Source organism: Centruroides vittatus, unplaced genomic scaffold (genome assembly GCF_030686945.1).
Source record: "Centruroides vittatus isolate TY-2023 unplaced genomic scaffold, ASM3068694v2 scaffold_2520, whole genome shotgun sequence".
Taxonomy (NCBI): Eukaryota; Metazoa; Arthropoda; class Arachnida; order Scorpiones; family Buthidae; genus Centruroides; species Centruroides vittatus.
The window spans coordinates 132717-146493 of record NW_027122689.1 but is presented as its reverse complement, the minus strand read 5'-3'; the positions used below and the strand labels follow the sequence as shown (position 1 = coordinate 146493).

At 33.2% G+C, this 13777-nt stretch overlaps 1 protein-coding gene across 1 annotated transcript in view; it reads left to right on the top strand.

Annotated features, from left to right (window-relative positions):
* Nucleotides 1–13777, top strand: part of garz (Sec7 domain-containing protein garz) — a 170712-nt gene that overhangs the window by 151840 nt on the left and 5095 nt on the right. Inside the window, exon 33 of the mRNA XM_067285351.1 lies at nt 6391–6617. Within this exon, the coding sequence (XP_067141452.1) occupies nt 6391–6617 (227 nt within the window). The remainder of the gene's footprint in view (nt 1–6390; nt 6618–13777) is intronic.

The window sequence follows — 13777 nt, the reverse complement described above, 5'->3', positions numbered from 1 at the left end:
GCGTTTTTGAAAAAAGCCTCCACAGTGAAGACCCATTGTTCACCTGACCATGGCATGTTGACTACTGAAAACTTTATCATTCATGCCATCTAGCAGGACCGACCGCCTCCCATTGGATGGCGACATTTTTAAAACTTAACCAAAAAAATCCTTATTGCATGTACTTAATAAATAAATACATTTTTTCCACATTCTTGTACCTTTTTTAAAATTCATCTCATAAATATGGGACTCCATTATGCCCCACCCTGTACAGTACATTAAGAATGAATTATTACAACAGTAACTTATATTAACCTGGCACACATTTTCAGCACTAATAAGACAATGTGGAACATACAGTGCAAACATTTTTGGCCCTTTAATTTAGATAGTTAGATAGCCTAATAAATAGGATTTAACAATTTGGAGGGCTTATCACATTAAGGCTGACAGAAAAAAAGACCAGATCTTTTACAAAAAAGTTAGTCTTTAATAATCACTTTCAAATTTAGGTAAGGATGCATTACCTAAATTTGAAAGTGATTATTAAAGACTAACTTTTTTGTAAAAGATCTGGTCTTTTTTTCTGTCAGCCTTAATGTGATAAGCCCTCCAAATTGTTAAATCCTATTTATTAGGCTATCTAACTCTATTTAAATTAAACAATGCTTTTAGCCCATGGCTTTATTATTATTTTTGGCCCTGTTTAGTGGCCAGTTTTGGACTTCTACAGAAGATCTGCATAGCAAAGTGAATTTTTTCAAAGTTCTTCAATGTCATCAGTTTCAAATGATATTTTACATAGAACTAAACACATTTCTCTTATTTCAATATTAACATTTACACTATTTAACTATGTAAATGAAATCGTAATATGAAGTAATAGAATAAACAGTGACAAAATTCTTCTATAGATACTGTACATCCTACTCCATTTTCAGGCTGTAGAAATGAGTTTGACATTTTTCCCATTTACGTATTTTAATACCATGATCTTACACAAATTTTTCATGTCTCAAGTATTCTAAACATTTTTTTTATCAAAGATTTTTGATAAAAAAATGATCAAAGATGTATCAAAGAACAGATTTTTTCTCCTAGTAAGCAAAGAAAGGTTTGACTTCTAATTTTAGAGCAATTCAAACATCTGGTTTTAGTAGACCATTTTACTGTACTTAGAAAATAGGGGTTAAAGTTTAAGAATGTCCACCTCTTTAAATGGATGCAGTCCCGTGCAAACACATGATAGTTTGCATATTGGGGAGTGCCTACAGTGATGACAGATTTGGCTCCTTTTTTACTTTTTTGCCACCAGAAAATATTTTTTACTTTTTCAGACAGTCTTCAACAGAAAAAATCAGATTTCTTTTAGGTTTGTTTTGTTTAACCACTCTGATATACTGCTCCACACTTAAACAGTGAATATTGGCTTCTCATTTTGTTTGATTTGAAAATCATTTACAGCATTGATTTATTTTTGTAAATAAATTTAACTTTATTTAGCAAATTAAGCAAAAATATTATAATTTAGGTAAATATAAAATATAACACATGGCTGACGGTAATACATTGTATAAGTATAAAAAAACAACGTTTAACAAATTACTTTGCAAAGTAATTTGTTAAACGTTGTTTTTTTATACTTAAAAATATTATAATTTAGAGATTTTGATTGCCTTTTAAGCCGTAAGTGCATAAATTATACAATCTTGACCCAGAAAATTGTTAATATGAATTTTCAGTAATGCAAAGTAACTGCTGTTCCCTTAGCAATTCATATTAATGTGAATTGACTGTAATCTAAAGACAGTCAGATCATGCCTAAATGTAATCAAGGTGTTTGTAGGCAGCTACTTTTCTATACATAGCATTTAAGGCAGGGTAAAAATTTACTATAATTTGAGATGCTTGTGAGAGGAAATGATACGAGAAGATGAATTATAGTGGATTTTCATTCTGCATTAAATCTATTATTGATAACCTAATCCATGGTAATAGAGACACCATATAGTTTGATGCTCCTAAAGAAAAATTCTGTCGCTGTTTATTTTATTACTTCATATTACATTTTTATTTATGTTAGAACCATCATAACAGCATTGTAGGCCCTGGGCAAAACAGCACATTGGGCTTGCCTACACAACTGGCAGATGAGTGGAAAATTAGTGTTACATTCTGGTCTTTGCATAAATTAACGTGAAGCCTCCTGGCAACTGCCCTATGTGCCCATGCATTAAGACGACACTGATTTATGTGATTAAATAGTTTGGGTGAATAAGAGAAATGTTTAATTTTATGTAAAATGCCATTTGAAACTGTGACATAGAACAAAAAATTTGAAAAACATTTAGAATATTTGGCTTGCAGCACAAATCTCTTGTAGACACATGAAGCTGGCCACTAAAGAAGGCTATGTATTTTACATTGTCATGTTGCTGCTGGAAACATGTGCAAGGTTAATGTAAGTTACTCTAGAAGAACGTTGTTACTGAGTTGCTGGCTTGATACAAGATAGGTCAAGGATTGTGACTGGAGGTGAGACATGGATTCAGCACTTTGAGCCTGAAATGAAACAGCAATCTACAGAATGACATCACACATCTTCACTCAATAATTTATTTATTTTCACTTTAAATAGGAAAAGTTTTGTGACATTACTGTTAATGAGGGAGAGGAAATCTAAAACCTGATTAAAATACAAGGTGCAGTCAAAAAGTACCAAGACTGGTGACTGGCACTACAGTTGGCCACATTTTCAAATAGGATGCATAATAGACATTGTTATTTAGCTTCATGCCATTATTGTATGAAGTTTTTGTTTCTTGCTAGTTAGATTAGATTTGTGTTCTTGCCGATTTGCAATTTTCATTGCTTTGTAAAATAAATTATTTCAAGGAACAGTGTGTAAATGTGAAATTTTGTTTCAAACTTTGCAAGATTGCAACAGAAAAGAAAGTGATTACAGGATATAAAACATGGATTTATGACCCTGAGACCAAATAACAGTTGACTCAGTGGAAAAATCATGGCTCACCCAGACCAAAGAAAGCACACCAAGTGAGGTTCAATCTCAACAACATGTTTATTGTTTTTTTTAATAGGAAGAGAATTATTCTTCAAGAATTTGTTCCAGAAGGTCAAACTATGAATCAAAAGTTTTATATAGGTGTTTTGGGGTGCCTGGGTGAAAATATCAGATGAAAAAGACCAGATCTTTGGAAAGTTAAGAGCTGGTTGTTTCATCATGACAAAGCTCCCACTCACTTAGCTATCACTATTCAACAGTTTCTGTACAAAAATAAAATGGCCATGGCACCCCACCCTTCTCATTCTCTATACTTGGCATCATATGACTTTTTCTATTTCCATGGCTGAAAAAGTCCTAGAAGGACAGAGATTTGAGAACATTGATGACTTTCAAATAGAATTGCAATGAGTGCTTAATGTCACAAAAAAAAAAGAGCTTTAGGAATGTTTTGAAACTGGAAGAAGTGCTAAAATGTATGTATAGCTTCAGAAATAACTTTTTTGAAGGTGACAATTCGTAATAAATTAACATGTATGTCAGTCATTTTTTATTGGACCAATCCTGGAACTTTTTTGACTGCACCTTATATATAAAATACAGTGAATTAAGTACAACAAAGTAAAATAAGAAGTTTAAGACAGTTTCCTCAGAAAGAAAGTGGTGATGACTGTCTTCTAAGATGTAAAGGGAGTAATTTTGTTCAAATTATTAAGAAAGGAACAACAATAAATTCCAAGTTACATTTGGTTATTCTACAAAGACTAGTGAAACAAATGTACTGAGTTCAATCAGAACAGAACATGCAAGATGTCTCGTGAACAATAATGCAAGACTACACTTCAGTTTGTGAATAAGAGAAGTTATCACAAAACAGTGTTGGATTGTGTTTGTTTATTTACCAAACAGTCTAGATTTGGTTCCGTTAGACTTTTATCTTTTTTCCAATGAAGAATATCTTGTTTATGGACAAAAGTTCAGGGATGATGACAAAGTTTTCAAGAAAGTGAAGATGTGGCTCCAACAGAGCCACAGGACTTTTCCACTGTGGCTCTTTGTTTCCAGGCTGGTGTTTCAGGCTTGTTTCCAGGTGGTGAAAAGCTGTAGAAACAGATGGACATTATATAGAAAAATAGTGCTTGTAAATAAAGCATGTAACTATTCATATGCCAGATTTCATCTTCCTCCTAATCATTTGTGGCTGAAATAGAAAATGTGGAACAAAACTTTGATTGGCCTTTGCAATTACTTTAAATGGAAGTGTAAAAGTTATTCTGACCTTTTAGTGAAATTGAATGATATTAGCATATAGCAATTTGTTTTAGTGACCTTAAACTCTGAATCGGATTTTTCGATTGGTTTATATGATTATGTTCAAGTGCCTGACAGTATACATGTACTGTACTATACATTACACAACTTACTACGACACCTTGTGAACGTGCGGCCCAATTTTTATTACTTCCAAACATTTTCGGTCATGTTAAATGACCATTCTCAAGAAAAGAAAAACAAAACCAAAATAAAAAACAAACAGTTAAAACGACCGTAAAAATCAAATGCTTAGTACAAAATCAAAAAACGAACAGGCTTTTCGAATTTTTGAAATATATTCTGTTGCAAGTTATGTACATCATCTTTAACCTTGCAACCGGAATAATACAAAGCATAAGCATACAGAAAATTAAAATACCGAAAAAGTAGTAATACGTGCAGAGTTATGACTCCTGATCATCTTTTTCACATAAATGCATTGTTTAATAATGCATATTATCTTTCTAATAATAAGGTTTATAATAGGCTAGAGGACCATGCTGCTGATACTTTTGTAGATTCTCGAAAATAGATTGCGATATTCGCTTTAAAAATTTGCCAATCTTCTGCATAGTGTCAGTGCTACCTGCAGTAGACTTGCTTGGTTCCATTCGGCTTTGACGTCTTGTGGGTCCACTAAAACATAGGTGGCCAGCACAGTGCATGGTTGTTCCTTTCTTATATTTTCTTGGTGTTCTGCTAACTTGGCTTTGATGGATCTTCCTGTGGCTCCTAGATGATCAGGGGTCATAACTCTGCACGTATTATTACTTTTTCAGTATTATAATTTTCTGTACGTTTATGCTTTGAATTATTCTGGTTGCAAGGTTAAAGATGACGTACATAAGTTGCAATGGAATATATTTCAAAAATTTGAAAAGCCTGTTCGTTTTTTGATTTTGTACTAAGCGTTCAATTTTTACAGTCGTTTTAACTGTTTGTTTTTTCTTTTGGTTTTGTTTTTCTTTTCTTGAGAATGGTCATTTAACATGACCGAAAACGTTTGGAAGTAATAAAAATTGGGCTGCACGTTCACAAGGTGTCATAGTAAGTTTTTTAATCTATATATATAACCCATTCAACAGGTGTCCGTCCTTCCTTCCGTCCGTCCGTCCGTCCCGTAACCGTTTGATAACCGACACTAGAGGCGCCCCTATCGTGTGTCATATTTCAAACATTCAAATTAAATTAACAATTTTAATTATTATTTAAATTAACAATATAAATTATTATTATTCATTTGGCCAATAAATTATTATTTGGTCAATATTTATATATATAACCCATTGAACGCGTGCCTGTCCATCTGTCCGTCCGCGTAATGGTATGCCAAAAACGGGCACTAGAAGCGCCCCTATCGTGTGTCATATTTCAAACATTTAAATTAACAATATAAATTATTATTTAAATTAACACTCACTAGGGGCGCCCTAGCAAATGTTACCAGCGAAGGTGAATAAATAAATTAAACTATTTTAAAGTATTTATAGAATGTTTAATAACACTAAATAATGATTTTTAATTATCATGAAATTTGTAATGAACGCCCACTAGGGGGCGTCCCGGGCTCCTAGTATTGAATAATATGCAGTCTCGTATGAATTGTACCATACATTAGTCTCTCTGTCACATACATCAAGTGATAACAAGAAAATTTCATGTATGCTACCCTATGGCAGAGTTGTCAGACTTGCAATTGACAAAATATACAGACTCTACTATATTATTGAAAATAATAGTCTGAAACAAGTTTTATGCCAAATTTTTAAAACACACACAAGAAAAATTGAAAAAATAAATAATGTTTAAAGTATTATAATCAATTTGCTTCAATTTTTATTAGAATGTAGAATCATATTTTAGTATTTATTAATGTGCTTTTTATTTAAATAATAATTCAGTTATAATTTAAAATAATACAACAATTAAACTTAATACAAATAAAGTTAAAAATATTTGATATCTAATGTGACTTCTGAAGACATTTAGAAATCATATTGTGAATTTTCTATTTATTTGGTGAAGATAATATTACTTTAATTAAATAGATTTCTCTCTTGTATTTCAAGCAAATAGTCCACTAACCACATCGCATCAAACTACACCATCTGTAATTCTTCACCCTCCTGCATTTACTTTTACTCACGCTTCATCATATTTACATCCGGTGACAACACATCCCTTGAATGCAACTAATAATGGTGTTCAGTCGACAAATGTTAAATCTTCTGCCGTACCGCTGCTACTGAATCCGTCGGTTATGGAACAGACTACAGTGCCAATATTTTCTCCCCAGGTAAAATATAAAATCAGAACAGAGTGCTTATGTACTGGTGATTATGAAAATGGTCTAAGTCATATATTTTTCATTTAAAGCTATTTTGACTTTTGAGTTTGTAAAAATTAAAAAAATATAGTTTTTATGATTATAAGACAAAAAAACACAAATATATTTACTCTTGCAAAATAGAATTCTTTTATATAATTGAATAGCTTTCATGAACTACTTGTAAAATTTTACAATGTTTTCCTATTTTTGACTTAGACCACTTTCCTAATCACCAGCACATTAAAAGTTCTCAAATGAAATCAGAAATTATATATGATTATTATTATATTTTTAATACAACTGTAAACTATTTGATTTTACACATGAATGATATCACTTGATATCATGTCTGTAATGGTTTGATTGATTTTAAATAAAACCAAGTGCATTGTTAAACAGTTTTATAAAAGTTAGAAATTTGTAATTAAAAATAAAATGCTTTCCAAGATATTTTCAAAAGCCTCTGAACATGTCAAGTGATGTCATGTCATTTGAAATCATGTATTATTAACATGATTTCAAATTATATTTTTACTAGGGTTGGTTCAGAAACATCTGCATAATGATTATTAGGCTGTAAAAAAAATTTAGGATATTTTCTTTATACAGTTGAGCAATCTGTCATGTTTCCAATTTTCACTCCTATGTTTTAACCCTAGCTGGATCTTGTTAACAGAGCAGCCCACTTAAATGAGCATCATGTTGTCAGCATTTTTACAGCAGAAGTTTGCATAAGATAGCACCATTCTGAAGATGATTTACAAGAATTTATCTTCAATTTTACAGTACATCACTGGCCAAGGGACATGGCAGCAGGGCTCTCTATATTATGGTATATCCATATATATTTTGGAGATTTGGTGAAACCTTCCATTAGCCAGTTATCCAATACATGGAAAATCAAAACAATTTCTTACAGAATCATAATGAAATAGGTTTTGTTGAACACACATATGAGAAGCAATTACATATTAAAAAGGTATCGTAAAATACTACTTTAAATGAACCGTTTCCAATACTTTTTGATCAAACTACATGCAAGAGGGTGCTGTCATTTTTTTTCTTTCTTTTGGTCATTTGGTATGACTTATTGACATATATCAGCAATCTGTACATCATCATCTGTTTTCATTTGCAAATAAACACTTGCTTTGTGTGTAAAGAATGTTTGTACCAGAGATTTTTCAAAATTTCAAGTGTAGTTGAGCAAAGAACATGCATTAAATTTTGTTTTCAGAATGTAATTACTGCTACAAAAAAATTGGAAATGTTGCAAAAAGCCTTTGGTGACAATAGTCTGTCAAAAACAAGAGTTTTTTGAGTGGTACGAGATGTTTGAGGAAGACAAAGACTGTGTCAAAGACTCACCACGCTCTGGTACACCATCCACTTCAACTGATGAACAATATGTCACTTGAGTCTGAGATTTGGTGCTCAACAACCATCATTTAACAATTAAGGACCTTATTGAATATGTTCTGTTATCATTTGGACTTGCAGCATGTCGCTTCTTGAGTCATCCCAAAAATGTTGAATATTTTTCAAAAATTTGTTTGAGTGGCTGAGGAAATGCTTTCTTGAGGCAAATCAGTCTTAAAATATCTCATTACAGGTAGTTAAACATGGATCTATGCTTTTGACACCAAAGCAGCTCAACAATCAAGTGAATGGTCCTTGAAAGGTTAAGCAAGACAAAAGACCATGTTAAAGTCAGTCAAAAATCAAAGTCATGTTGACTGTTTTTTTCAGTTATCGTGGTGTTATGCATTACGAGTTTGTGAGCTTGTCGACTGGAGGGTGGAATCATTAAATTCCTTATCAGGATGGTTAAGGGTATTTGCATATGTGAGTGGTGGCAGCAGTGGCACAGATACAAGACACCTTTACAAAAGAAACTTGTTTATTTCAGATTAAGAAACTTTCTTACATAGATAGATGACAGGTTCCTTTTTTTAAGTAACAAAAGTTGTCCAACAGTCCTTTAATTCGACATTCATCATTTGATGGAGAGACCTTCAAAGGCAGCCCTGGGGCAGTGACGATGAGATGTTTGGCGGAAGATGTCTCTGAACAAGTTGTGCATTAGGTGAATCATCAGATAGATGGAGTGATATTGATTTCACTCAGGATGTAAGGTGACACAGGTTTGACTGTTGACACAATTTAGGAGAACTATGTGTCTGTGCGATGCATCCTTGAAGTCTGGGGATTATATCAATCTCCATTCTCTATCACCCATTCCAATTGGTCACTTTCCAAGTAGTCTTTTACTTGTTACTAAGTTTAATGAGATCCCAACCTGGATTGTGGGAGTAGTCAAAACTGAAGTTGAATCTCCCAACCAGAGATGGTCGATCTTAGGACTTACTTTCCTTTTTCTATTGTTTAGTTCGTGTAGCATTTTTGAATAAATGAAAAACAAAATTGTTTCCAGTTGTTGTTTGTCTAACAACAAATAATTTTAATGCAAATTTTGTGACAGTTTGGACCTGTCTAGGGCCTCAAATTCCTTCCGGCTGGCCAAACTGCTGACAAAGAATATTATTTGAGCATTTTGCATCGTTTGCATGAAGCAATTTGTGGCGAAGAAAACAATTCAATTTGTCGCGAAGAAAACTCATGAATTTTGCACCACAGTGATGCATCTGCTCACAGTGCTCTTGTTGTTGTTGAATTTTTGGACAAAAGTTCAAGGAATATGGTTCCACAAGCTCTGTATTCACCCAATATCGCACTGTGTGACTTTTTTCTGTTTTCTCAACTAAAATTTTTGCTTCATAGTTAGTCACCATTTTGAGTCAATGACATAAAACAAAATTTGCTGTGTCTTGAAGGAGTTTTACAAAAATGACTTTAAAGCATATTTTAAAGATTGAAAAAGCTGTTGGCATAAGTGCATTGCAGTGGAAGGAAATTACTTTGAAGGGGATGAAATAAATTTTGATGAATAAATTCAAATCTTGCATTTTATTGAACTGTTCTCAATAGTTTTTGATCATAGGTACATTTGAACATATGGTACAGATCATGTGTGCATCCTCATCTCGAATAGACAAGGCAAGAAGTGATTAGCAACCAGCTGTAAGATAGTACTATACACACATGTTTTTATATGATATGTCCCATTAGAGAGCATTCAGAAATTTTGGTGTAAGGATGTTCACATGTTTTCAGTTAGGCCCCCTACTGTACACTACTTTCACTTTGTTCCATAAATAATTTAGTAAGTATATTGTATTTACTGATTATTCAATAGTTCACTAAAATTGATCATTTTACTTATTTATATATTGGTTTCCATTTTATATAAAGTAGTGTGTTATAACTCATTGGATTTGAAAGGGTGGAGAGATTTGAACAACAAGAATGATCCCCTGGATGATCTTGTTACTTCAGATAAGGGAGCAAGACGCAGTAGTTCTGAGCATGCTCTTAACCTTTTGTTGCTTACTTTCTGTCAACAAACATCACTGCCTGCATGGCCTCTATGATAAGCTACATGACTAAACTAATATAATCAAATTGATACATCACATCAAATGAAGCATGCAATGCCATAATGTTGTAAATGACAAAAAACAAACATTTCAGGAGAGAGAAAAAACACTTTTTCTAATGAACAAACTTAAAATAATATTTCTAGCATTTGATTAAACAATTTACACTTTAAAATAAAACATCGGGTTTAATTTCAAACACCTAAGTATAATAGTAAGGAAAAGTTTAAAAACAGGGTTAGAGCCATAACATTGTAAATGCCAAAATTGTGCAAGTGCATAAGGTTGAAAATGCCAAAAACAATTGCAGTCATAAAATGAATGTTTCTACAGCTGAAAAACAGTTTTGAATACCAAAAAACTTACATTTAAATTTATTAAATACAATTTACTAAAAATTCAATCTTAATTTTAACATTAAAAACTGGCAATAATCTACTAGTAACTGCTTCCTGGCTTCACCAATGTTGGGCCCACAGTTTTTGTACTTAGAATTGGACTGTAATATAATTATGATAAATAAAGGGAAACATAAACAATAAGACATTAATTTAGTGTGATAAGAGTTAAAATGTATTTAAAAATTTCAAATTTGAAACATTAATGGAAGTCCAAATATCATTTTGAAAATATAAAATAATAAAGTTATATAAGTTAACTATTTAGTAATCTGGCATTCAGTTATCTGGTTCTGTTAGCATCTCCTTGAAATAGGTTTGTGTTATTGGATTTAAAAATGGTATCATTTTACCAATGTAAGGTTTTTTTTTGAGGAATCCCAAAATGGGAGGGAGCAAGAGGAAGTGGAAGTTTTTGGAATCATCAATGCTAACTCCATCTTTCAGCACATTAACCCCACTGCACCATCTTGTTGCTTTACCTCCACCTTTAAGCCCTGGTCACACTATGCAATTTCCAGCTGCGCAGGCGACCACAACTGCAACAAGCATGAGTTGCACGCGTCTTCTTGTGTTGAATTTTCGTCGATTTTAAGCCTAACGAAAATTTTTATAATAATAATCGAGGCTATTGTACGTTTAAAATTATTTCTTTATTTTGTACAAACAAAATAAATATATTGAAGAATATAAAAACATGAAAATTATACTTTAGAAGTAAATCTAGTATCAAAAACGTTCGATTCAGCACGACACAGTTCGGCTGAAAATCGTTCGGATAACCGGCGATTCGAATTACCGGGGTTCGGATTAACGACTCTCTACTGTATATAGATTTGCTGCTGCAAGTCAAAAGATATGACATATGAATCTGAGGTTTTTGCATTTTTTGTGTCATCGGACATATCTTTTGTGGTTACTTCAGCTCTGTGATGATTTAATTCCTGCTCTGTTTTCGCTGATGTATCGCCAGCTTTTATTTGTACATCAAGGCAGTCACAAGTTGAGCAAGCGGCCATGCAAGGTCTTTGAAAATATAAATTGAACTTGGTCGGGAAAATTTCATTGTACCATTGTCGAGTAACTGCAGCTTTGCTCCCAGCATACTGTTAACAATATTTCTCAAGGAAGGCTCTATACATTCTGCTAACATTGAGTACATTTTATCTGTACTTTTGGCTCGAGCATAATGATCTTTCTTCACTTGGAAAACTCCTAATGTGCTCAATTATTTTTTCTGTCCACAGCTGCTTTTCAATACATATTCGCTGGCCACCTCTTTGATTGTTAGCATCCATTTTTCTTCCCAAAATCTTTTCTCCAATCTACTGAATCCTTTTCATAGTAACCCCAAATGTATTACACAAAGTCTTAAGGCAAACTCTTACTTCATTTCCACTAGGAAGAAGCAAATGATAACTGAAAGAGTGTTGTGTTCTATTTTCAGAAGGATGGTCATTCCTCCCATATCATCTCCTTTTTATCATCTGGGGATGAACAAGTCTTTGAAGATAACTCTGCTGCTTATTGTAGTTAGCCAGTTCATACAATTGTTGGAAGAGTTCCTGACAGTAATCCAATCTTACATTTCTACAAGCAAAGGAACATCTGCACGTCACCTGTAACATAAACAAAAAGTTTGACAAACTTGTTAGAAACACATTCATTTACAAGTGGTACACCCATGTATAGACACAATGACTCATATTGTCTATCCATATCTGGTAAATCTCAAGTCTATGCCTATACAGTATTTTTGAAGTATTGTCTTTTACTTACCCCTGTTGGTGGATCCTTTTTCAGATAAACATTCGAAAGAAACAAAAAATAGTGGCTTAGAATACATTTCCCCATATCACAGAAAGTTAATCCTTCATTTTCTGGACATTTCATTTTAGGTATTTCATACTTCAAAGAATTCATTTCAATTTTAAAATAAAACCATAAAAAAACTCACCGTGTTACAAATTATTTGGAATAACAAAATGATGTAAATGTAAACCGTAACATTTTATGCACCAAAAGTCATATGGCTTGCACATAATTTCATCTTCAAAATATAGCCACTTAGAGCACCAATATCACCACAATATTTTTTTCTAGAAGAAAACATTGTGTGTAAAATTCATTTCTTCAATAAAATGTATTTTCAGGAAAATGGCATTTACAATGTTATGGCATTGCATGCTTCAAATACTATGAATACATACATCTTCAATTTTTGTATTTTGTCTACTATCTAACAATATAAAATACTTGTAAGTTGGAAAAAAAGCTTTTTTAAAGTTGTTTTAATGTAATTTGATCCAAAAATGGAATAAAAGAATCATCCAGGAGTGGGACTGTACTCCCATTTATAATGCAGTTACTGGTTTTACTACCTGGAATTCAATTCGATCTTCATTTCCAGAGCTATTAGTTAATTTAGATACAACCATACTGGTCACTCGCAGCACCAAGTACAACTTTGTGCCCACAGCTCCATTGCTCTAAGCCACCTTATGCTTTAACCATGGCATAATATATATATATATACACACATATATACAGGTATAGGATAGGACAAAATAATAGGAACACGTGTGAAAGAATGCAAAATATTTATTAGTAGGGAGTTGGACCACCATTAGCCTGAATTACAGCTTGTATCTGACATGGGATTGAGAAATAAAGGTTGTGCAGAAAGTTTAAGGGAATTCACAGCCATTCCTCCTGCAGAGCGGTCTCGAGTTCAGGTAGTGTGCATGGAGGAGGAAACTGAGCACGGACTTTGTTCTCTAAAAACCCCACACAGGCTCAATGATGTCAAGATCAGGGGACTGAGGACACCACGTGAGATGTTCCACTTCATCATTATGCTCATCCAACCATGTTTGAACACAATGAGCCATGTGTACAAGGACGTTGTCATCTTGAAATAGAGGACGCTCTCCAGGAAACAGAGTATTAAGCATAGGGTGTAAATGATCTGCAAGAACACTGTGATAATGCTTGCCTCTGACCCTCTCCCTCAGGACTATGAGTGGCCCAAGCTACGCCAGGATATCACTCCCCACAGCATCACAGAGCCCCCTCCATGCTTCATGCTAGGAACCAGACAGTCAACATGAAATGCTTCTGCTGATGTTTGCCAGACAAACACATATCCAGTGGTCTGAAATAATGTAAATGATGATTTGTCAGACCAGATGACCTGTTCCCATTGCTGTTATGTCCAGTTTCCGTGGTCTTG